This window comes from Phalacrocorax aristotelis, chromosome 15 (assembly GCF_949628215.1).
Source record: "Phalacrocorax aristotelis chromosome 15, bGulAri2.1, whole genome shotgun sequence".
Classification (NCBI taxonomy): domain Eukaryota; kingdom Metazoa; phylum Chordata; class Aves; order Suliformes; family Phalacrocoracidae; genus Phalacrocorax; species Phalacrocorax aristotelis.
In genome coordinates, this window is record NC_134290.1 from 8,422,848 (window position 1) to 8,446,334 (window position 23,487).

The window sequence follows — 23,487 nt, forward strand, 5'->3', positions numbered from 1 at the left end:
GTCGCGGCGGCCACACTCAATATGGCGCCGCGCACGCCCCGGCCCTCCTCGGAGGACCTCTGATAGTCAGGCCCCGAGGTGACTGCGGCGCTGCCGCAGTCTAAGTCGAGAAGACAAGAGGTCCAGCCCCGGCAGCCCTTACCGCAGCGCCGCACAGCGCGCGGCCGAGCGTGGAACCCTGCGGGAGGCGGCTCGGCCCTTTCCTCGCAGCGGTTGCCCGGCGGCAGTGCGCGGCGGCGGGACAGGCACCCTGGGGACAGCCCCGGCAGGCGGCGGAGCGCGGCTGGCTGCGAAGGGAGCTGCATAAGATGGCGGCGGCGGGAGCCGAGGCGGCTGCGGTGGCGGCTGAGGAGGAGAAGCGGCTGCCGGAGGGCGACCCCGAGTCGGGGGGCGACTCGGAGGATGAGGGCGACTCAGACTCTTCTGGCGACGGCGAAGATGAGGAGAAAGAGAATGAAGCCGAGATCCAGCGGCTGGAGGAGCAGGTGAGGCTCGCCTGGGCCGGCGGCGGTATGGGGAGGGGGCGGTGGGGCAGCGCCGCGGCCTCCCGCCCGGTCCTGACTCCTGGCCCGGGCGAAGCCGGGTTGGAGGCTGGGCCCTGCGGCGCTGGAGACTGGGCCGTGCGTGGTTGGCTCGCCCGCCTTGCTGTGAGGGGCGCGCCGGCCCCGGGCGCCCTCCGGGAGCGGTCCCGGGGCTGTGGGGAAGCGTCGTCCCGGAGAACGGAGGCCGGAGGCCTCCCCTCCGGGAAACCTGGGGATGGGGCGAGGCCCGGCCTTCGTGGGGGTGTCTTGTTTGTGAGTGGCTGCTATAGGGGCTGCGGCGGTAACGGGAAAAAATCCGTGGCTGCTCGTGTAGTTTGATGCTGGGAGCTATCAAGATGCGAATGTTTGGAGTCTGAAGTGGAAACTAGGTGTTGAGGGGGTTTTTTTTGAGCGGGGAAATTGGAGAGCCTTCGTGGACAGTTCGTAGTCATTGAAAAAAACTTCGCTAGCTGCTTGAGGCTTTTTTTATTGGTTTTGAAGAAATTAAAACACTTTTGGCTTTGTTGAAGACGGAGTTCTTAATTTTGTGCTCCTGGGTCACTTTCTGCAACTGGTAGCTGCTGTACTCCCGGTGCTGTCGTTTGCACTGCTGAGCAGTAACCTTTAGAGCTTGCAGCTGTAAGCTAAGCTCTGAGCTTAACTTTAAAGCACTGTTAAACTTGGAATTGATTTTTATAAATGCCTGTTTGTGACCTGAAAGCATGCTGCAAGCAGCAGTGAAGTTTGGGGCAACTCTGTGCAGGAAGGGAGGTGTTGTCTTGGCCGTGCGAACGCATGAGGAGATTTGTATGCCTCAAATGACAGTATGATGTTCTGTTCTGCTAAATGTTTTCTGATTTCACGTCTGTCACTCAACAGTGCTTTTTTAAAGAAAATATATTTTTTTCTAAAGCTTTCCATCAATGCATTTGACTATAACTGTCACTTGGATCTGATAAAGCTGCTGCGCCAGGAGGGAGAGTTGGTAAAGCTCAGAAGAGCTCGTCAGAAGATGAGTGAACTCTTTCCACTTACTGAAGGTACAGAGCATCTTCTGCTCATGTTGTAGTCAATACTGCTTAAGCATCATCCATGTGAAATACCATTGTTTTAGTAGTGAATAATGTGTTTGTGCCAGGCTTCAACAACGTTGTTCCAGTCCAGAGAAATCTAAAAGAACGGATTTGGGACTTTTCAGACTCTTGAGTGCTGCTGGTGTTAATGGCCAGTATTGAGCTTGGCGTCTGGCAGACACAGGGTAGCGAGCCTGCTGCAGGAATTTGAGTTCTATGCGCTTGCAACTGCACTGTCCAGCCCTGTCCTCTGCTAGAGGCTGCTGCGGTAGAGTGGAACTGGTGTAAGGGGGTGTTCGTGTGTGCACAGCTGCTCCAGTCGCTGGTCTGTCTGACTGTTAGCTGGGGGAGTCGCTGCCAGGCTGTGACCTGCTGTAGCCCGGGGACAGGTGTGTTTGCTTGTGCTGCCTTTGCTGTAGGGTGGGTAACATACAGCTGTGGGATGGCAGCACTGAAATGTCTCCAGTCACTATTGCAGAGGCCATTCTACCAGTGTGCTTTTAGCGTTGGCAAGGGAAAGTTTCCTTCTACGCATGTGGGAGCTTGCAGCCTCTGAAGCCATTTACTGTTTCTTGTAAAACTGAGGAAAGGTGTACCTCTGGTTACCTGTTCGGTTAGTTGTGCATACTGCTTCTCTGCCCACGGTACTCATAAATTGCTGCTTGCAACTTCTGCTCTCTTTAAATAGAAGTGTGCTTGCTTAGTACTAATTTGAAAAGGTCTCTACCAAACTTTTCTTTTAAATTAATTTTGAGTAGTATGGAGGCTAAAGTTGCTCTCTTCTGCCCCTTGGTCCTCTCCCCATTTTTAAGTCTGTTACTAAGAACTCTCATAAAAAATTCAACAAGTGGATTTAACGTACTCTTTCTGAACATTGGTGGTGTATTTTAAACTTCTTCCTTTCAGAAATTTGGCTGGACTGGTTGAAGGATGAGATAAAAATGGCTTCTGAAAGCTCTGAGCGAGAGAAAGTTTATGAGCTGTTTGAGAGAGCTGTGAAAGACTACATCTGTAAGTTAATATATGCTATAAAATATATTGTGTTGCATTCAGATTATGGCTTTCTTTTTCTAGGACAGTTTCTTCATACCGTTATAATGCAGAAATTGGATCAAAAATATTAGTGTGAAGTGATCCTTGGTTTTTCTGAAGTATTGGACTTAAAGGCCTTTCAAAGGGAATGCTTTTAGTACAGTTGCAGTCTTTAAGATTTTCTAGACAAATGTAAAATGTTAAATGCATGTTTCACACTTTTCTAATCTCTAAAAGCAGCAGGTATTGCTCTCACTTAAGGCATGCTTTGTGCATTACTCATTATGGGTTCTTTAGCTGTTCCTCTGAGGGTAGTGAATGCCTTTAAAAGGCTCATTTCCACTTCTTTCTGTGTTGGTTAGCACTGTCTTGCCTGCTATTTCCACTATGTGACAGCTCTTTCAGAACATAGTTACTGTCTGTGAGACAGTATTTTTGAACCCTGTGATGTAGGTAACCCTAGCCATGCTGCAGTACCAGGCTCTGATTGCCCTCGTTAAAAGCGAGGGAAGTATGTGGTGTCTTGTCTTTCTGTTTCTCAGGAACTGCCTGCAGCCGTAGCTTAAAACTTTTAGCTTAAAGCACTGAGTAATCGCATGCTCTTTGAGTATTGTGGTGAGGTGCTGAAAACGTGAAGCCTGAAGAAATAGGGGTTGGTAGCACTGAGGTGAATCCCTTGCAGAAGCTATATACAAAATGTCACGTTGCAGCACCAGCATAGATAGCCTCACAGAGTGTTGGTGATCCTTCAGGAAAAAGGAATGAAGAGATGAAGACATGAGAGGGAATATCCTCTGGTTCTGCTGGATGGATTGCTCTTAGGGTTTGGAAAGACTCGTTCTGGAGACTGAGATGTGCGATCTAATGTCCCTTGGTTGAATGGTTTCTGCTTGGGGGTCCCTGAACCTAATTTGCTCAGATGCTGCTATTGGTGGGAGAGGTGCCAGGCAGCTAACGCTGGTCTAGCAGATCCTCCTCCTTCATAGTTACGCTGCTTAAGCAGTTGCTGAACAGGCAGGTATAGGAGTCTAGAAGGAGAAGGACCTACTTTAATCTGAGTTCTGTGGGAATGTGACAGCTTTATCACATGTGCTCAAGAAAAGTCAAGTTGTTGTTGGGGGGGTGGGGGTCTTGATGCATTTCTGATGTAGCTTGTATACCAGAGGTGGCGTGCAGGAGTCAGTCTGCATCAGTAATGACCACAAGAGTGACTTCTTTCAGAAGACAATTGTAACAGCTGGTACTGAACCAAGAGCACAGAATAATATATTTTAATTTTTCTTTACTGCATTGGATGGTAAAGAAAATTGTCCTGTGTTTGTTTATTTGTGTGTGTTTGGGAAGCAGAGAGATGCCTTTTTATTTTTGAGGGGATTAGGTCACCTGTTTCTCACAACTTTGTTTAGGTCCTGAAATTTGGTTGGAATATGCCCAGTATTCAATTGGTGGCATTGGTCAGGAAGGAGGAATTGAGAAAGTTCGCTCAATATTTGAGAGAGCATTAACTGCGGTTGGACTGCATGTGACAAAAGGAACAGCTTTATGGGAAGCATACCGTGAGTTTGAGAATGCCATACTGGAGACGGCACAGGTAAGACCAGTCTCCTGGGCTCTTGTAAGATACAAGATGTGGTGTAGTTTCTGAAGCAATATTTTGCTGCTTCTTCATCAGTCTCTTCTGAGAAAAGATGCTGTAATGTTACACAAATGTTTCTTTTCAGCTGTAGAAACTGACTGGTCTGGGAAAAAAATTCTGTGTATTTAGTTGATACAGTAATGGATTTGTGGTTAAATAAGATAACGAAATCTCATATCCAGAAGCAAAGTTTCACTCTGCTGCTTTAGCTAGAACTGACAAGAATAGCTTTAAATTGAGTAGCTTCATTATGAAACAGTGTTCTTGCCAGCGAATATTTTTGCACACAGTCAATCATGTTTGTATTTCTAGACTGTTTTTCTACTTCAGCTTTTAACTCATTCATTATTTCACCCTCTTTGTGACTTTAGGATGATAGTATATTACCCCTGGAAAGTGCTGTTTGACATCTGCAAAGATACCTTTACAAGATGACAAAAAATAGAAATATTCACATCCTGGCCATTTACTACATAAAATACAGAAGTTAAAAGATGTCCCTGCTGGAAGTGGGGGTGGCTGGAGCTAGATGATCTTTAAATGTCCCTCCCAACCCAAACCATTCTATGAAATGCTCTAACAAAGGAGTAATGAGAGAACACCCTTTCATTCACAAACAGAAAGGAAGCTGGAAGTTTTAAATCATCTGTGTACACACCAGGGGTTTATTGAAAAACTCTTTGGCAGCCCAGTAGGTTTGTGAAATGTCATGGCCACATGTGGCTTGCTTTTTTTCAGATTATGATTTCCCTATGTATGTGTCAGCTTTCAGTGAGGAATGCTTTTCATGTTCATCCAGCTTCTGAGTCTAGCAATTTCCAAGTTTTAGCTTTCACAGCAGTGAGCTGAAATGCAAGTTGGCTGTGTCTCTTCTTCAAGGATTGTGTAGTTATTTGGAGCCCAGACCCCCAACCCATAAACAATGCCCCATCATGTTCATCAGCTCAGGCTTGAGGGAACTGATTAAATTTCAATCCTTTTGTTTGTAGCCAGCCCCTGGCAGTGTTCCATCGCCTGAGCAGCAGCAGATGCTCTGCAGCCAGCTTGAGAAGATCCACACACTGTTCAGGCGTCAGCTGGGGATCCCGCTCTTAGGTAAGAGCCGGTGTACTTGGAGGCATGGTGTGGATAAGCTGTGTTACGGTGATCCAGGCATTAGTCGTGGTTATTCTTTTGGTACAGCTACATAAACTGCAGCTGTAGTATTTGTGAATTCTTTTAATCAATTACATCTGCCTGTCTTCAGGGCCTCTTGAATGATGCACAGGTCTCTCTTGCTCAGAAATATTCTTACTCATTGAAACTTGGTTTACCTGTTTCTTCAGTACAAAAACTACAAGTGATGAGGACAAAACATGACCATTAGGAACTAGGAATTCAGTTGTGATGATCACTACGTAAGAAGCTTGGCTGTAGGGAGTAGTACACATTGACAGCTGGATTGTTAGAATTCTGCCATACCTGCTTCATTCTTTAAACTCCTGGAGTTCTTCTGCATGTGGCTTTGCCTATAGGAGAAAGTTAAGCATAGTTCTTTGACTTCTTCATTTGCATATTGGAAGAATTTGGGTTGGTCTCTTCTTTAAAGCCTTGGGAAGACTTCGCCACTTTGGTTTTCTAAATCAAAATCAGTAGCTTTAATATAATTTGTCCTGGGTTTGTGTTGTAGCGCCCTGTATAAGATGCAGTGTCTGAACCCTATAACCCTGCAGTAGTGTGACAGTTGAGATACAAAGTGCAAACAGAAATACAAATGTGTTAGAATCAAATATAGGTTGATTGTTGATTAATTAGTCTAGTTAGTTATTGATGAGGTTTAATGGTTTCATGCCTGTTTTAATAGACATGGAGGCTTCCTATGCTGAATATGAGGAATGGTCAGAAGATCCGATACCAGAAACAGTGATAAAGAATTACAAAAAAGCTCTACAGCAATTGGAGAAATGTAAACCGTATGAAGAGGCACTGGTAATGCTGTTACATACACCTTGCTTTAAAACTAAGAGTTAATTACTCTGGGTTGTTCCACCACCCCCCACCCCCCCCTCGAAGTTTTATTATTTTCCTAGTTGCAGAGATAAAGCAGCTGTGTATTGGTAGGTGACTCTTTCAGCTGTGAGCAGCGTGAGAGAAGAAGCCTCACAACTGGGTATACTGGAAATTACTGAATCTGTTGACAGTGTCAGGCCACCTAGGGTGCACATGAGTACTCTGGCTGTTTCTTCTAGTATTCATGAGCATGCTGGGCTGAGAGGAATAAAAAGTGGGGATTTGAATGGCTTCAGAACCAGGGTGGTATTCGGCGATATGTGAAAATCAAAAGCTGTTGATATTTAGAGGCCAAGCTCTTGTGTGAAATTTTGCATGACACCTACTCTGAGTAACAGTTGAACTGATTGAATCATGCTTTGTTCAGAAGATTTTATTTTTTTTATCTCTTTGTTTTATAGCTGGGTGCTGAAACACCAAAGCTAGCAGAATATCAAGCTTACATTGATTTTGAAATGAAAGCAGGTGATCCAGCTCGCATTCAGTTGATCTATGAGAGGGCTTTGGCTGAGAACTGCCTTGTGCCAGATCTTTGGGCACGCTACAACCAGTATTTGGTAAGGAAAAAAACTAGACGTTTGTAGTTTTATTTTCCTGTGTGTTTTTTTTTAATCTTAGTGGCTGATAAAGAATGACCAGTAAGTTTTACCTCAGTCCTGTCCCTTTAGTCTTTAAATTCTTCAAAAACTGATTTTTACCTCACCTTTGACTTCTTCCTGTTTTCAGTGGTGTGTTTATTGATCAAGTGAGCATTTGCTCACTTTTTCCTCCAGTTGTGTGTTTTCTCTGCAGAATTAAACTGGGTGTGGGCACCGAGGCTTGCACACTCTAGCAAAGAGTTGACTAGGTGTAACCAGCTGTACAAGCCCTGGCATTGTCTCTAGTAGCTAGTCATCCAGAGGCATTGCTTCTGAGGATGTCCCTCCTTTTCTTCTAGCTTTTGTAGGCAAAGCAGATCCATGCTGCCTGAATCACTGGGAAGCCTGTCTGTCTTTCAGGAGACGCAGATAAATTAATGACAGTGCTTGTTTGAGGGCTGCCAGTGCTCTCCTGAATATTTTACAGTGGAGAACAAAGAACTAATTTACCAAGAAGCCAAAGCAAACTCAGATGTTTAGACTATATTAACATGTGGGCTAGTTGGTGCACTTTGAAAATCATATTGAACTTGAGAGGCAGGGTGTTCATGTGGACAGAAGGTTGGTCTATTAAGAGATCAGTGTAACTCGCTACAGGAGGATTATCTAGGCTGAGATGATCTGTCATGTCTTTATTTTACCAGCTTGAGACAGCAGGTTGCGGGTGGAACAGCACCTGGCTTCCTTGAGTAGGATGTGTATGTACCCTCTTTCTTGTATTCTTTCCTCCCATTTTCTAATCATACTAAGAACAGTTGGGAATTTACTTGGTGCCTTTATTATATTTATCTCATTGGCAGGAAATACTGAACTGGCTTGGTTAAAAACAGGCAGTTAGATATTGGAGACATGTGGCATGGAGTTCTTGTTTGGGTTGCTCCTGAGGATTTTTTTTGTTTCGAAGGTGTTCACTGGGTTTTTAGGACTACAGAATTTAAAATACCTATCTTTTCTTAGCTCTTCAAATACAAAATGGAAGTACTGTTTTAAGGTGTTGGGTCTTTATAAGCTGGCATGTCTTAGATGGGCTCCCTGGCTAATAGGAATTGACAACTTTGTTGTATGATTATTTCAGGACCGGCAGCTGAGAGTGAAAGAGTTGGTCTTGTCCGCTCATGACCGTGCTGTTAGGAACTGTCCCTGGACGGTTGGGCTGTGGATTCGATACCTTTTGGCGATGGAGAGGCATAGAGTTGATCATGGCAGTATTTCTGGTAAAGACTCAGCAAGACTACAGAGCTGCTCTCTGCACTCTGAATATGTGACAAACAGTGACCTGTAGGATGCTGCAGGATTTGTTTTCATCATCCTGCAACAGTCTTAAAGCTGAGGAAATGTACAGTAGCACGCTTCTAGGGCAAAGCTGCTTTTGTTGAGCAGCTTCAATTCTGAGTGAGCAATTTACTTCAACTTTGCATTAACATTACTAAATTAAACTGGCTTCTACATTTGCTTCCTGAACCAATTTAGCATATGTAGAATTTCTTCTGTTTTCCTGTCTTCCTAAAATATAAGGTGTATATATACTTCTCTGTGCTATATACTGTAGCTTGCTAATTTTGTCAATATTTGAAAAGTAAATATATTTCTTTGGGTGTTTTCCCCATTTCTTTCAGAAATGTTTGAAAAAGCTCTGAATGCAGGTTTTATTCAGGCAACAGACTACGTAGAAATCTGGCAGGCATATCTTGATTACCTGAGAAGAAGGGTGGATTTTACACAAGGTATATATCGTATATATGTGAATAAATATTTAAACTGTTTTCTGTGTACCTTTCTGAAACAGTAGTAATACTTTCTGAAAAATTTAACAGTAGTTTCATACCTTTCACAAAAATTACTTTCTGGCCAGTTAGTGTCTAAAATATGAGCGTAGTTGGTTTAAAGCAGCTCCTTGCTGACAGAATAGATTGTGCTGTTGCAAAAATGACCTGCCTTATATTTGAGGTACTTGATGGGGGGGTGTTTTATTATGTGTGGAGTGAGTTTTACTGAGGTAATAAACTTTGGCTTCCCCCCCAATAAAATCATTGTGGGTGTTGGGGTAAAGGATTTAGTGGATGGCAGATGAAAATTAAATTATTATTTTAAGGCAATTCTTTCTTTTTTCTAAAGACTCGAGTAAAGAACTAGAAGAGCTGAGGTCTGCATTTGCACGTGCTGTGGAGTATTTGAAACAAGAAGTAGAAGAGAGTAAGTTAAATCATCCAATATACTTTTTTCACTTGTTAAAAAAGATTTTTATAAGACTAGCTCTCCACACCTTATCTAGCTTGTCTTCAAGTGTCTCAAACATTTTAGGAAAGCTGCAGATAAACATTTATTCTACAATGTTGAACTTGTTAAACACTGTATTTCCAAGAGCCATTCGCAAACAGTACTTATTTTTATTCCCAGGATTCAGTGAAAGTGGAGATCCATCCTGCACCATCATGCAGAACTGGGCAAGAGTTGAGGTGATATTTCTATCTGCTGTATTTAAATTGCTAGACTAGAGGAAATTGATCGTTTTAATGTTCCAACCACAGAGTGCAATCCTCTTGCACTTTGGCATTTTGTCTAGGTAGCTTTAATGAGTAAATCTTTCTTCTTCCACTCCTGTGTAGCTTCTACACAGTCTAGCTTCAGGCTTGAAGCACGACGTCCCAGGAAAGAAACAGCATTCTTGTTGAGAAAGTTGTCAGGACTGTTAGCACGTTTGTACTGCTGTGACTGCAGTATAGTACAGAGATCTGTGAGCAACTTGGTTAGCAGGCTAGCCACAGTGGCTTGGAACTGAATGCGAAGTCTGTAAACTGCCTTGAATCCTGCCTAATTTAGTGCTGCCTACACTAACTAGTTTCAAACTGGTACAGGTATCAATGTGCTGGTGCAGTCATTGTGTGCAAGTGGATGTTTTATTTTCCTTCCTTTGCCACAGGCTCATATGAATTGGGATAAGTCATGTTACTTTTGTGTTACAATTTCTCTGAGCGTAATGCATGGCATGTCTTGCCAAAGTCTCGGGTATTGCCATCCTCCTGAGCAATGTGGGCTGGAATCTGAATTAATTGCTTTCACTTTCTGTGAAAGTGCTTTCACTTAGTTGGAAGGAGAAAGTAGGTACATCCAGGTGTGATTCAGCTTATGCTAAAGCAGTTCTAATAACTTAGCTTTCTAGCAGACTCAGGTACTTCCACAGTTAGATCAGGTGAATCCCACTTGCATGTTTTAATTTGTTTCCCCTCGTCCCCTGTGCCCTTTTCTAGGCACTTCTCTTAGACTGAGGACTGGGTTTGGGTTTAAGTGCTGTTAGGTGCATTCATGAATAATGACAAAAGGAGACATTCAGAAGCAACTACTTAACTTTTTATAATGGCCAAAATGAAATGTATGGGGGAGCCAGAAACTGAGATTGGTGTAACAGGTGGGCAGGGAAGTGTTATTCAGTAGTAGGACTGCATTAGGTGTTCCCTGCAGTCACTCTAAGGAGCAGATGTATCTTCCTGGGTCTGTGTGCATCATCTGTGGTGTTTTCTTGTTTTGGAAGTTGCGGGGAAGGGGGGGGAGTATAATGGTGTTGAACAAGTAATCCTGAATTGTACTGAGTATTTTGGATGCTCTGTTTCAGGCCCGCTTATGTAACAACATGCAGAAAGCCAGAGAACTCTGGGACAACATTATGACTAAAGGAAATGCTAAATATGCTAACATGTGGCTGGAGTATTATAACCTAGAAAGGTAAGAGCTTGGCTGGTTGGAAGAGTTAATTAACTTTTTAGTTTCCTCATCTGTGTGAGACAAGACTTGGATGCTTATCATGGGTATACTTTATATGGGTTTATAGGTTCTGCAGCTCTGCAGTATAATTCAGAAGCACTGTGTGTTGTTGCTGTAATATGAGTTCCCTGGGGAAGGAGGGAAAACATTTCTACAGAATGTAGTTAACTGTCCTATCTTGTCATCTGCATGTGGAGGATTGTCTCCTTACTGCCATGGTTTCCCTACTGCAGAGCTCATGGTGATACTCAGCACTGCAGGAAGGCCTTGCATCGAGCGGTGCAGTGTACGAGTGACTACCCAGAGCACGTCTGTGAGGTGCTGCTCACGCTGGAGAGAATAGAAGGTAACTAACTGCGCATTGTCTTGTTTTACCCAGTCTAGTTAGTGTACAATGATACAGAGTGAATTTTGATCTGGTGTTTTGTGTTCTGGTGAAGGCTTCCTTTCTTTTCACTACTGTAGTATACATAAGCAGCTCTTTCTCCTTTTATCTTCTTTTCTGGTCTGACTTGGAGCCTGCTGGACTTACCGGGTTTTTTCATTCCTTTTTGGAGTGTCGTATTAGAGGTTTCAGCTCTCCTTGGTTTGTTTTCTTTTTCTTTGAAGGCTACTCGCTATGTTCAGAATTTTCATATGTAATGGTTAATATTAAGAGCAAGTTGACGCTTATTTTTCCAGAATTGTATTTTCAAATTATGGGAAAGCTAAATACAAGGCTTTTTTTTATCCTTCAGGAACATTGGAAGACTGGGATGCAGCTGTTCAAAAAACAGAAAACAGATTAGCTCGAGTTAATGAACAAAGAGCAAAGGTCAGAACTTTCTATGAAATAAGCAGTTTATGGGAAAGACCTATGTTAAGGTCATGCTTGTCTGAATGTCAGATTTCTAATGTTGGTTACCATAGATAAACCTGAATTGTCTTAAAGCCTCAGAACTATTGATTTTTAGTTTAAAACTATGGTTAATGTCTTTTGACGCTTTTTGTCTTTAACCTTTTGACCCTTGGATGGATACAAGACTAACCCGTGCTCCAGGAAAGCTGTAACAGCAAGCAATTGAGATGTGCTTTAAATGATGATCCTGTTAGCACTGGGTTTCATGGAGCTTATGAGAAAACCCTCCAGGTTCAACACTCTAGAAAACAGCATCTAAGAATGCTCTGTAATCTGCAGTCACTAGAAAAAAAAACTTCCATATTTGTAGGCTGCTGAGAAAGAAGCTGCTCTGGCAAAGCAAGAAGAGGAGAAAGCTGAACAACGAAAGCAGGCTCGGGCAGAAAAGAAAGCTTCCAAAAAGGCTAAAAAGAACAGGATTGGAGACAAGCGCAAAGCAGATGATGATGATGAAGGTGAATGGGGACAAGAAGAAGGTAAAAAAAAAAAAGTCATTTTCCTGACTCATCAAATGACACTGAGGTGTGTGTCTAGATTGGGTTATTCAGTATTGTAGCAGTCTCTCGGAAGGTGGTAACAGATGATTTTAATAGATTGCTGCCTCTGGGAGTTTTGGGATCTTTTACAGTCTTGTGTTTCTTATTTAAAAAAAAATCTCTTTAGACAAAGAGAAAACATGAATTGGTGGTTGTAACTGGCAGAAAAAGGGGGAAAATTATCCCTGTTGCTTTCATCTAAATACTTGCTGTCTTGTCATATAATCTGTTGATACTCATTTTTAAAAACCTGAGGGAGATTTTTATTTTGTGTCTTTAAGACCTGTCATTTGTGGTTTCACATGCTGTTTCCAAACTCCATAGTGGTAATAGAGGACAGCTTAATTTCAACAGCGAAGAAAATGGTGTAATTTTTTTCTAGTAAGGCTCTCAATCTAATTAATCAGCAGAGCAGCCTAGCAAGAGACACAAGGGAGATGGTGATGGCTTACTACTTGAAGAACACATGGAGGTAGAAACCGGGCTTTTTGGAAGAAGTGGACCTGAAAAGCCAGATCGCCCAGCAAACCAAAAGGAAAAGGCATCTACCAGTCGAAAAGACATCCCCAAAGTTTTACACGACAGCAGTAAAGATAATGTCACCGTCTTTGTCAGCAACCTGTCCTACAACATGGCAGATCCTGAAGTGAAACTGAAAGAGCTCTTTGAGAGCTGTGGGGAAGTAGCAGAAATCCGTCCAGTATTCAGCAATAAGGGGGCTTTCCGGGGCTACTGCTATGTAGAATTCAAGGAAGAAAAGTCTGCGCTCCAAGCTCTTGGATTGGATCGTAAAGTTGTGGAGGGAAGACCAATGTTTGTTTCTCCATGTGTTGACAAGAACAAGAATCCAGACTTTAAGGTAAACTTTTATTCCTTCAAGTAATAGGTTGAATGGTGGGACTGCATAGGAAAGCTGGCAGAGTATGGTGCTTCTAGAGGGCTTGCATCCGATGAATTCATGTTGTGCTAGTTTGGAATGGTAATGTTATGTCTTAGCAGTAAAACTGTTTTCTGGGACTTCTTGCATCTTATGTTGCTTTGCTGTAAACCAGCATTGACCCTAGCAGGTTTCTGCAAGTCTTGGGTAAGCTAATCTGAGCAGCCTGTTACTGGTGTGAGGTACCCAGATTCCTACCAAGAGCATCTCAGTCTGTAAAGTACTTTTTTGGTTGAGTCATACAGCTGTGGGCATTTATTACACAACCCCTTGGTTCTTGGTAATGGTCTGTACTAATGAGTTGTGTAATTAGTGGTTTTCTGCATTACAGAGTTAGTGTACAGAAAAACATAATGGTTCAGATAGTGACAACTGAGCAAGATGATGTTATTGGCAGCTCCTCTCATTGCGAAGGAGACATGGGTCCCTAGAAGCATCTCAATTCTTAGAATTACTTGCAAGTCCCTAGTGTATGTCTGTATGTTCACATATAAGTATCTTTCCAGGTACTACTCAGGACTTGAAGATATTTTTGTATCACACAAATATGCAGTACTCTAAGTGTTTGGAGGTGTAATAGATTGAAATCCTTGGAGTGTCTGACTATTTTGGTACATAACAGCCTTTTCATTCCTTCAGGTGTTCAGGTATAGCACTACACTGGAGAAACATAAATTGTTTATATCTGGTTTGCCATTTTCCTGCACTAAGGAGGAGCTGGAAGATGTGTGTAAAGCACATGGGAACGTGAAAGACATTCGGCTGGTCACCAACCGAGCTGGAAAACCCAAGGTAGGCATCCTTAATGCACTCTTAATTTTATGAAGACCACCTTTTTGAAGGATTTCTTAAGGTTTAGATACAAAAAGTAAGCTTTGTATTTTAAAAGTTCTCATCCTGACTTTGCATTAAAACATGTAGAAATGCTTGGATTTATACAGCCCAGTGTGCCTTCGTGCCAAATAAGAAGTAGGAGGGGAAAAGGAATTTCTTCAAAATATGTCTTAAATTGCATAAGAAGAATGTGTGATATAAATGGGATGGAGGGGAAGATGTTTACAGCCCTTTAAATGTAGTAAAAATAGGCTTTAGTAAGTCTGCAAAAAGTGTTTGTTTTTAAAGTAACCAACCAGGTAGGGTTCACCTGGTATAACTGATTCCTCTCCTCCCTTTCTGTAGTTTTTGAGGCTATTGTTCATAACACCTGCTGCAGTAATAGTTTTGCCAGTGAGAAATGAGCCACCTCTCTCTGACAGGGCTCCTTATTCCATCCTGGGATAAATGACTGCTTGTTAAATGAAAGATTTTAAACTAGCTGTTGCTCTGCCAAAATTCTACCTGACACCTTGGCCATGTCTGTGTTGGGCACTTCTAACAGATGCCGTCCTGGTGATGATGTGCATGTATTTTTAAAATGTATTTTCTAGCTCTTGGCAATATCTCAAGTACAGTTCCTGTTGCATGTATGCCTTGTAACAAGTGCTCTCTGTGTGTACCCCAAGTCTTGCAAGCTGTGTTCTTGGCTTCATTTGAGCTGGGATTCTAAGCCACAAATAAATGTAATTTGAATGTTACATAAAATCTGATGTGTATCCTGTGAAACTGGATAATCCAAAAACACAGCTTAAGGGTTTGAATGTTATTTAGAAGAATAACAGTAATGGAAGTGCGAGGTGATGCCTCCCAGTTAGTGTACTTGCTGTAGGAGCCTGCTGTAGCAGATGCCAGGGGTGCCCTTTTGTCCACTTGCTGGAAATAAGACCCTGTTACTGAAGGTGCACCAGCAGCAGTTAGCAGCTGGTTACCAGTGCGGTTAGCAGCTGTTACTTCATGAAGCCAACACGGATTCCCTTCCTGCAAAGAACGCCTTTGTCCACAGTCCCTGTTCTCAGGGCAGCAATGCCAGCCTCCTTAGAGACGGTGCCTGTCAGTTCGTTAGAGCTGCTTAAGATGGGTTGTACTGCTCTTGAAACCAAGGTGGCCACCATGGCCGTATGTTAGCGGACTTGGCTCCTTAGGTATGAGTTGTAGCTTAGTGAAGAATCACAGGAGAGTTTGTGTGGATCTTTCTGTTCTAGCTCCATAGATTGATTTATGTTTTCTTCCACTATGAATCCAGAACTGTACAGTACCGGATTCAGCCTGGATATATGTATAATATACACTTAGAAGTGAAGACTTGCTACTGATGCAGTACTTGATTATATTTACTGGGATCTTGGGTTTTTTTTTTGGTTGGTTGGGTTGTTTTTTTGGTTGGTTATCCCCCCTTCTCCCCCCCAGTACCTTTTTCACAAATCAGGGCATTGTGAATGGGAGTTAAGAAATGCAGGGGGTAGATTAGTGTAGATTAAGAATTTTATTTTTTAGCTAAAACATACTGGGACTCAGCCATGTTTAGGTCTGCTTTCTGTACAGTTATCAGTTGGCCAAATTATTAGCAAAAGCTGTGATGCAGAGAAAGAAGCACTAAAACTAATGTAGGTTACTTCTTTTCCTTACTTAGGGCCTGGCCTATGTGGAATATGAAAACGAAGCTCAGGCCTCGCAGGCTGTGCTGAAAATGGATGGCCTGACAGTTAAGGAACATGTCATCAAGGTGGCGATCAGTAACCCACCTCTCCGGAAGCTACCAGACAAGCCTGAGGCAGGCAGAGCCTCACAATTTGCAGTACCACGACAGGTTTATGGAGCGTAAGTATTAGTGAGGGAGACTGCTTGGCTTAAAAAAAAATACTGGGTTCCTTTATATGCTCTAATTTAGGAATCTCATCTAGAACATGAGAGAACATTTAAAGGGTGCTGAATCGTAAAAATTTGGGTTGCTGGGTTGGTGAGGAAAAGCAGACTTTTCTTCTTTATGTTACCAATAGAAACAGGTCTGTAGTGACAGAGTATCAGTTATTAGACATCCTGTTGGATCTGATGTTAGCATCCGAGCACTAATAAACTCTACATCCCCTGGTTCTGGAGAACCAGCTGTTGTTCACAGGGAGCATTAAGGTTGCTCTTTCATCTTTTAGAGTGCTCCTGCTGCTTAGCATTGCATTGGTGTTGTATTGTACGTGCCCTGTAGATAAACACAGAGCTTCAGTTTCTGGGGACTTCAGGCAGTTGTTTTCTGCCAGGACTTAGGTATACAGTTTCAAAGGGCACTCACTGAAACCTTTGTACTACTTATTATTCATGCCATTTATTTCAGTAGTATTTAAATGAGCGTTCTTCCTAGTGAACAAAGTCCTTTTTGTTTTCCCAAGCTAAAACAGTATGTTCAAAGAGCACTGGGATATTTTTAAACGTCACTTTTTGCTTTCCAGGCGAGGGAAGGGAAGGACACAGCTTTCAATGATGCCTCGTGCGTTACAGCGCCAGAGTAATCCTGTGGCTAAGGCTGAGAATGGGATGGTCCAGAACTCACCAGCAACTTCATCTGAATCCCCTGAGGAGCCTAAAAAGATGTCCAATGCTGATTTTGCCAAGATGCTACTGAAAAAGTGAGCAAAATGTCTGCAATCAGCGGGTCTGGTAAAATGTGAAATGCCTTTATGGAAGCCATGTTGTGTCCTTATGCTAGCAAGGAGAGAACGCCAGTCACAATCACGTGTGCATACTGTTCTGGACGACTGCATTCACAGAGATCAGTGTAGGATGGTACAAATCCAGTTTTTTTCCTCTAAGAGCAAAGAGTTATACTATGTTCTGGTAAAATGGCGTTATATGATTCCTCATATTGAGGGTAACAAGGCGGGAAATATTTCCTGTACAGGTTGGATGCCACACCAAGTTTTAAGAATACCTTACAGATATTTCTCTTTCATTAACGAATGAGATGCAATGTGAAAGCCTAGTGATAACCTTGTCAAGCTCCACCTGTTAGTTCAGATTGTGATTGTAGTCATTCTCTCTGACAACAAATCTGTTCTACACACAGACACACACACAGACACAGAGACATTCATCTCCTTCCATTAAGAGTTAAACGGCAGATGCTAGTAACTTCACCACAATGGCCTATTTTAGTATTGGGAGAGTTTCTATACATGTGTGTGTATATGTATATACACAAATATACATATATATGTATTCAGTTAATGTTCTGTTCAAGTTGACCTGTTTTTTATATTGTGTATTTGTAAAAGACATTCAAATTATTTTTTAAGTGTCATAATAAGTAGATCTGGTAATTTTTGTTTCCCATAAAAGCTGTATATGCTGTTGCTGAGAACCTTTTTTTTTTTTTTTTTGGTTGTTTTTGCTAGCTAGCTCATGTCTTTTGCAGGTGGTTTCTGTATGGTTTTGTACAAATGTGAAGTGCAAGCTGACATTTCTTGGTTTATTAAACTCAAGTTCTCAAAGGTTTTTTATAAATACTGTTGCTTTTGTTTAAATGTGGGTGTTGGAGTTGCATTTATCCTATGGCAGCTGAGTAATACTGATGTACCTCGCCTCTTGGGTGTGCTGAGATACACGGTGTCACTTAAAGGTGTGTAAGTAGCTCATTCCATCTAGTATAAATATCCTGAAACCACTTCAGTAATCACGTCAGACTCTGAAATAATCTGGTACACAATACTACTGCTTGTCAACTAAAACTGCTGCTAACTCTCAAAGTCAACACACATGGGTTGAATGTGAGGGGGGGACCTCAGTACCAAGTTCACCTGTACAACACAAGCACTGCTGCAAATAAACACTTTTCAGTGCTTACATTCTGTGCTGCTTTGACTTGGCTTTACTTTGAAATGATAAGTGTGCTTCATAGCTTTGAACCATGTAACATCAGCAGTTGGGGTTATACAGTGAGGGACCAAGTTCTGTCGGGTGCTCGTTCACAGTATGGTGTGCAGCCTCTTCTGTGCCAGATGCTGGGGCTGGCATTGCGGTGGGACTGTATCTCAAAACCAGCTTAAAAACATTCTAAGAACACTTCAATATGAAGCTTTGCTTTGTGGGGTGGGAAGGTGAAGGCTGGCCTTGCCCCGGTGGCAGGCAGGCATGTACACAACACTAGTGATGAATTAAGTTTCCTTTGGCTGCTGGGGTTGGACTTGCCACTTCAGGGCCCTCCATAATGCCCCCCACTGCAGTGCGGTTGTAGGCAGTTGAGGAAGCCAGGATGTATACTGTGTAACTTGCCGCTCCACAAACTAAGCTGCAACTGCTTCTTAGTTCACTGCAGCAGAAGTGTGTTTTGAGAACAGCCTATTCCAAACAGAGACTTTAATATTAAAATAGTTTATTAATCTGTACTAAAATAACATTTTTTCCTCAAAGTTCTAAAGTGCAGATTTTATTTATACTCACCTTGCATGAGAAAAATAACCACACTTTGTAAGGCCAGAACAACCTTCCTCATTTATTGTTCGCTTTCCCTGCCAGAAGTAATCGGTACACAAGCATGGAGTGGTGCTGTAGCATATAGATAACTCCCAGTCTTGTCCTGTTCTCTGCTTGTATAAAATGATCCTAACTCCCTTGCAGGTGAAAGAGAGTTAGAAGGGAAGAAACTGAACACTGGCCTGGGACAGTCTAACAGCTGATGCTGTTTTGCAAAGGGTTAAAGCTTAACAGCGCTCTAAACTGGATTGAAGTTTTCTGAACAATTAAGCTGTTACACAACTGCCAGGCAGGGGTGTAGGGAGCTCTTCTCCTATGTTAGGCTGCAGGTACTTTTACCTTAAAAGCAAAAATAAGGTATGCTGCTTTGAATTGCACAGCAGCTTCCAGGTTCTACGCTAACTGCCACGGCAGCACAAAAAGGCCTTGTGATTCTTGATGCGTTTATCACAGCAATTAAATGACCTAGTAATTAATTGTGAAAAGGTCTCTTGTATAGATGGAAGAAACTTAAGTTTTTGGCAAGCTTGCTATATGCATTCTTACCAAATTGGCACAACTGATGTAGGTTGTCTCATGGTTATATATCATAACCATTCCTGCCCACAGCTTTGCAGAAGCAAGCTCTTTTCAAGCCCTGAACTGAAATGCATAAGGACAGTTGCTGTTTCCCAGGGATCCTGCTGGGTGAGATAGGATTCAGACCATCTCCAAGGCAAGGCCCTGGAGCACTAGGTAGTCCTTCGGGCTGAAGGATAGCAAAAGTACCTCACAGTTCAGTGAAATAAGTCAGAGAGCATTTCTCTTGTGCCAGTCACTCCATCTGTAATCTTCAACCAAATGCTTCCCCCTTGTACAAAACTCACCCTGGGAAAGGCAACTGAAAGTAAATGTGCAAAGTGCTACTGAAAATAGAAGTGGGAGGGGAAAGATGCCTTTGTTGAACTGGGGTTTGACCTCCTTCCTGATTGGTAACCTCAAATTTGTATGACTGACAGGAAAGAGTCTTATTAACATAGCTTAGAGAATGCAGTTACTGCAAGGGTTGTGTTTTGGGGGGTTTTTTGAGCAGCAGGGAAGAGGTAACACAAAAGCAACAACTCAGTTAAGACTTTGTCTTGCCTACCAAGCTCCTTGACAAGGTATGACAATGCAGTTGACTGACTAGGTGAAGGGTTGTGATTGAAGCAGCTTCTCAAAGCTTAATTTTAAGGAGAAATTAAATTCTACTTCAGCTTGTTGAGCCCCTCTGACACCTCTACCCACCTCTTTCCAGCAGCACAAGCAAGTTATAGTACACAGTCAACATCAACAGTTCACATTTCAGCTTGGCATAATGTATATAAATAAATTACATTAATTTAATCAAATGTAAGACACTTTAAATAAATGAAATGCTAAAGAGTGACACCTCCTGTCAAGTTATTTCCCAGCAGGAATACTGAGTGGCTTGGCATTCTGTTCTTCTGTGCGTTCCATTGGCTCCTGAATATCCACAACCCTCAAGTCTTGACAGGGATAGTTTGTTTGCACCCAGCAGTGCTGCCATCTGCTTCAGGTAAGCCCACGGAGTATTCTGTGGTGGCAATGAGCAACATGTCCAGCGTTGTCTCCGTACACTTAGCAATAAAGCGTATGAAAGGCCTGACGTCGCCCTCGTTGGCTACTTCTAAGACATGATAATACTCGGCCCGTTGCTCCTTGCGGATTGTGATGGGCGGGTAGCCTGCCTGCATTAGTATGAGGTTCATTAACAGGCGCGAGGTCCTTCCGTTGCCATCTACAAATGGATGGATGTAAACCAACTTGTAGTGGGCTAACGCTGCAAATTCCACAGGGTGCAAGCTCATGGCATCTTCCGAGTTAATCCACTGCACAAACTCCTGCATCTGTTTCTCAACGTCCTGGGGATGTGGTGGTATGTGATGTCCTACAAACACCTGAGTAGTCCTGAAGCGCCCTGCCTCTACCGGGTCGGCATAGCCCAGCACTCTCCGGTGTATCTCCAAGATGTCACTGATGGTTACGGAGCCTATGCGCGATACCAGCGTGGTATTGACGTATTTCAAAGCTGCGTGCATGCCAATCACCTCATTCTGCTCTACTAAGCTTTTTCCAGGAACAGCGTATCTGGTCTCAATGATGTGTCGTATTTCTGACAGCGTCAGGGTGTTCCCTTCAATAGCAACCGTGTGGTAGATGTGGTGATAATAGGACTCCTCCATCACTCGGCGCAGGGCAGAATTGCCTTTGGGGATCGCCATCACTTTTTTAACTTTGCTGTCAATAATGCTAAAATACCTCTGATCTATCTCTTCAACTAAAGGTAGCGTCCGGTCCCGATTGATCAAAGCCTTCTCGTTGCAGGGAGAGATGGTTAGTGCTTTGGAGTACAAATAATCAGCTTGAAGAATGTCTTTCTCCTCTTCATTAAAAATACCAAATTCATTCAGGGCATCCACGTAATCAGGGTCCATTTTGAGGGCGTACACAAAGAGTTTGTGGGCTTTCTCCCGCTTTCCTTGGCGCTTCATTTCGAGGGCTTGATTCAGAGCTGCTTTGGCTTCTAACTTCACTTCTAAAAGGCAACAGTAACAGATAACAGGGTAGTGAGTTTTACTGTAAACCTCTGGAGACCATCACTGTTCACTGATATAAAAATTAAATAAAGCCTGTCTATAAGAACTGTAACAGAGAACTTGTATTCCAGCCTTAGCCGGGCTACAAGCAGAGGCTTATGCCGTGTTTACAGGCTGAGTATGCAGCAGCAGAGCTGTTCCTGGCAGGAAGTGTGGCATGGCAGGATCTGTGAGCAGCACAGCTCAAGCTGGCCACAGGCATGTAGCCATCCCAGCAAAACTTGCTTTGGCCACCAGGCTGCTTTGTGTGGGAGTACAGTCTTAAATACATTCCCTTAGCAATAACACCAGTTCTCTTGCTAGAAGCGCAGCCCACAGCTGCTAACAGCATGGTTTTTTTCTCACTGAAGTATCAAACATCTTCTCAGTAATAACAGCTTTAATGAGAACAAAGATACAGTGCTGGAATTATAATGGTTCCTTTGAATGTTTTCCAAACTGGCCGATAAAGACAATGACTGCAGCCTGTCATTACCAGAAAGGCTGTTCTGTGACAGCTAGGGTTTCAGGATTAGTGCTGTGTATCCCAGGTTACTGCGTATTAGAAACCACTCCATATTCCATTTACCTTAACAGAACTTACTAGGACCAAAAGCACAAGGAAGAACTTCTGAGAGACAAAGCAGCGCTGAGAGAACGCGAGTGCGTCACCCTTCTGTGGCGCAGGGCAATGGAATGCGGTCAGGCTGCTGCCAGCTGGTGATGGCATGTCTGACCTCCGGGTCATTTACAGTTGATACTAACTCACAGTTGGGCAGCGAGAGTTCGCTACCATTGTGGGGTACAGGAGATCATCAGGTATGGGGTATCTCCAGATGCAGGTTATTATTATGCAGCAACTCAGCTGTTCCCTGGGGACACTCTTACCTGGGGAAGCTTTGCCTTTCAACACCAGCAGCTCCAGCCCATTGGAGGTCACACTCAGTCCTGTTGTTTGTCCTGTGTATCTGGTGACCCCCGAGGAGCCTGCGCCCAGTTTACTTTTCAGGAAGGAGAGTCCTTTGAGCACCGCATGGCACTGGTCTTCCACAGCAGCCAGTGGGAGCAGCAGCATGACGAGCGAGCCCAAGAGGAGCACAAGCACAGCTGCCCACCTGATGCGGACCCACAGGGTTATCCATTTCAACTCAGGATCTGTCGCCATAGACACGAGATTCATCCTGCCTCCAGCACAGACACGAGGAACATCTCCTTTCCCACCGCTCCCACCTGGGAACAGAAACAGCTTTAGCCAGAGCTCCGTGTCACAGGGTAGGCATGGTGCTGGAGACGTGGCACCCGAGTGGACTTGAGCGTAAGTGCTCTGGGTTTCTGTCACAGCTATTAGGGGTTTCCCCGCCACCTCTAAGCACATGAGGGCAGGGCGCATGCAGTATTCAGCATAACACAAATCCCTTACGGGATCTGCTATATGTTAACACGACAGCAGCAGCATGAGGAGGCACTGACACCCAGGAGCAGCATGGGCACCGGGCTCTGGAGGGATAAAGAATCTCTGTCCCGTATGTGTATGGCACTGCTACCCACCTCCTCCCTCCTGCAGCTCCCAGCCCTCCTCCAGGCCTGCGACCCCCTAAGCCAGACGCTTCCAGGATTCCCTCCTGGAAATCCCTCCCCAGACCCCACGTGCCCCCTGCCTCCCCTTCAGTCGCCGCTGTTCCTCCTCCTCCTCCTCCTCACTGCTCCCTGCCCAGCTCTCCTTCCCCCAGCCTGGCCCCCCTTGCCCCCGGCTCCCCCCTCTCCGGGCTCCCCGCTCCTGCGCCGGCCCGCAGCCCCATCCCCGCAGGCCGGCACCCTCCCCGCCCCTAGGCCCGCCTCGGCCCGGGCCCCCGCAGCCCCCAGCCCCCCTCAGGCAAGGGTCCTCCGACCTCACAGCACCGCCAGACCCCCCGTCGCCCCAGGTCGCCCTGCCACGGGGTCCCGTAACCCCGGGTCCCCCCATCACCTTTGCCGCCTCGCGGAGCACCCGGCTGCCGGCTACCCACCCTCTGGGACCCCGCCCTCCGCACCCTGCCATTGGCTGAACCGCCCCTCTTCTCACTTCCTATTGGCGCTCACAGCGGATCTTTCTCTCATGTGTTCCGCCCCCCCTTCCTGCCCTCGGCTTCCTGTGGCGTCTTCCGGGTAGCGCCACGCCCCCGCGGCGGGAGAGGCTCGTGGAGGGTGAGAACTGGTGAGCGCTCACGCCAATCATAGGAAGAGCAGCCAATGAGAAGGGAAGATGGAGAAAGGGCGGGTCCACTCCATATTTAAGGTTAGGACTCCGCCCACCGTTGCTATGCGACGGCAGCCGCCGAGGTGGGAAGAGACCACCGCTACTCCCCTCAGGCTCGGCCGGGGCCGGGGCCGGGGCCGGGGCCGGGGCCGGGGCCGGGGCCGGGGCCGGGGCCGGGGCCGGGGCCCTGCCCTCCCCTCTCCTTCTCTCCCCTCGG

General features: G+C 44.5%; 2 protein-coding genes across 4 annotated transcripts; one reads left to right on the plus strand and one right to left on the minus strand.

The window, feature by feature from the left end:
* Nucleotides 1-260: 260 nt before the first annotated feature.
* Nucleotides 261-17,438, plus strand: SART3 (spliceosome associated factor 3, U4/U6 recycling protein). 2 transcript variants are annotated; one of them, XM_075110664.1, is made up of 19 exons: nt 261-485; nt 1,435-1,561; nt 2,501-2,605; nt 4,033-4,217; nt 5,252-5,357; nt 6,106-6,230; nt 6,713-6,868; nt 8,025-8,163; nt 8,566-8,673; nt 9,065-9,142; nt 9,347-9,405; nt 10,560-10,669; nt 10,942-11,054; nt 11,446-11,522; nt 11,917-12,082; nt 12,550-13,001; nt 13,719-13,871; nt 15,586-15,773; nt 16,397-17,438. In XM_075110664.1, the coding sequence occupies exons 1-19, from the start codon at nt 309-311 to the stop codon at nt 16,575-16,577; spliced, it is 2,805 nt and encodes a 934-aa protein (XP_074966765.1). In that variant the 5' UTR covers nt 261-308; the 3' UTR covers nt 16,578-17,438. The 2 variants fall into 2 exon arrangements, with proteins under 2 accessions (XP_074966765.1, XP_074966766.1); XM_075110665.1 differs by having other exon boundaries at nt 12,553-13,001.
* Nucleotides 17,439-18,298: 860 nt separating this feature from the next.
* FICD (FIC domain protein adenylyltransferase) lies at nt 18,299-23,040 on the minus strand. 2 transcript variants are annotated; one of them, XM_075110667.1, is made up of 3 exons: nt 23,001-23,040; nt 21,923-22,264; nt 18,299-20,994 (listed from the first exon to the last, which is right to left on the minus strand). In XM_075110667.1, the coding sequence occupies exons 2-3, from the start codon at nt 22,212-22,214 to the stop codon at nt 19,919-19,921; spliced, it is 1,368 nt and encodes a 455-aa protein (XP_074966768.1). In that variant the 5' UTR covers nt 22,215-22,264; nt 23,001-23,040; the 3' UTR covers nt 18,299-19,918. The 2 variants fall into 2 exon arrangements, with proteins under 2 accessions (XP_074966768.1, XP_074966767.1); XM_075110666.1 differs by lacking the exon at nt 23,001-23,040 and having other exon boundaries at nt 21,923-22,506.
* Nucleotides 23,041-23,487: the final 447 nt, after the last annotated feature.

Coding starts and splice junctions, on each gene's coding strand:
- SART3 (XM_075110664.1), top strand. CDS start 309: ATGGCGGCGGCGGGAGCCGAGGCGGCTGCGGTGGCGGCTGAGGAGGAG. Junction 8,674..9,064: donor AAGGGTGGATTTTACACAAG/GTATATATCGTA, acceptor TTTTTTCTAAAG/ACTCGAGTAAAGAACTAGAA. Junction 13,872..15,585: donor ACCGAGCTGGAAAACCCAAG/GTAGGCATCCTT, acceptor TTCCTTACTTAG/GGCCTGGCCTATGTGGAATA.
- FICD (XM_075110666.1), bottom strand. CDS start 22,424: ATGCGCCCTGCCCTCATGTGCTTAGAGGTGGCGGGGAAACCCCTAATA. Junction 20,995..21,922: donor GAAAGGCAAAGCTTCCCCAG/GTAAGAGTGTCC, acceptor GTTGCCTTTTAG/AAGTGAAGTTAGAAGCCAAA.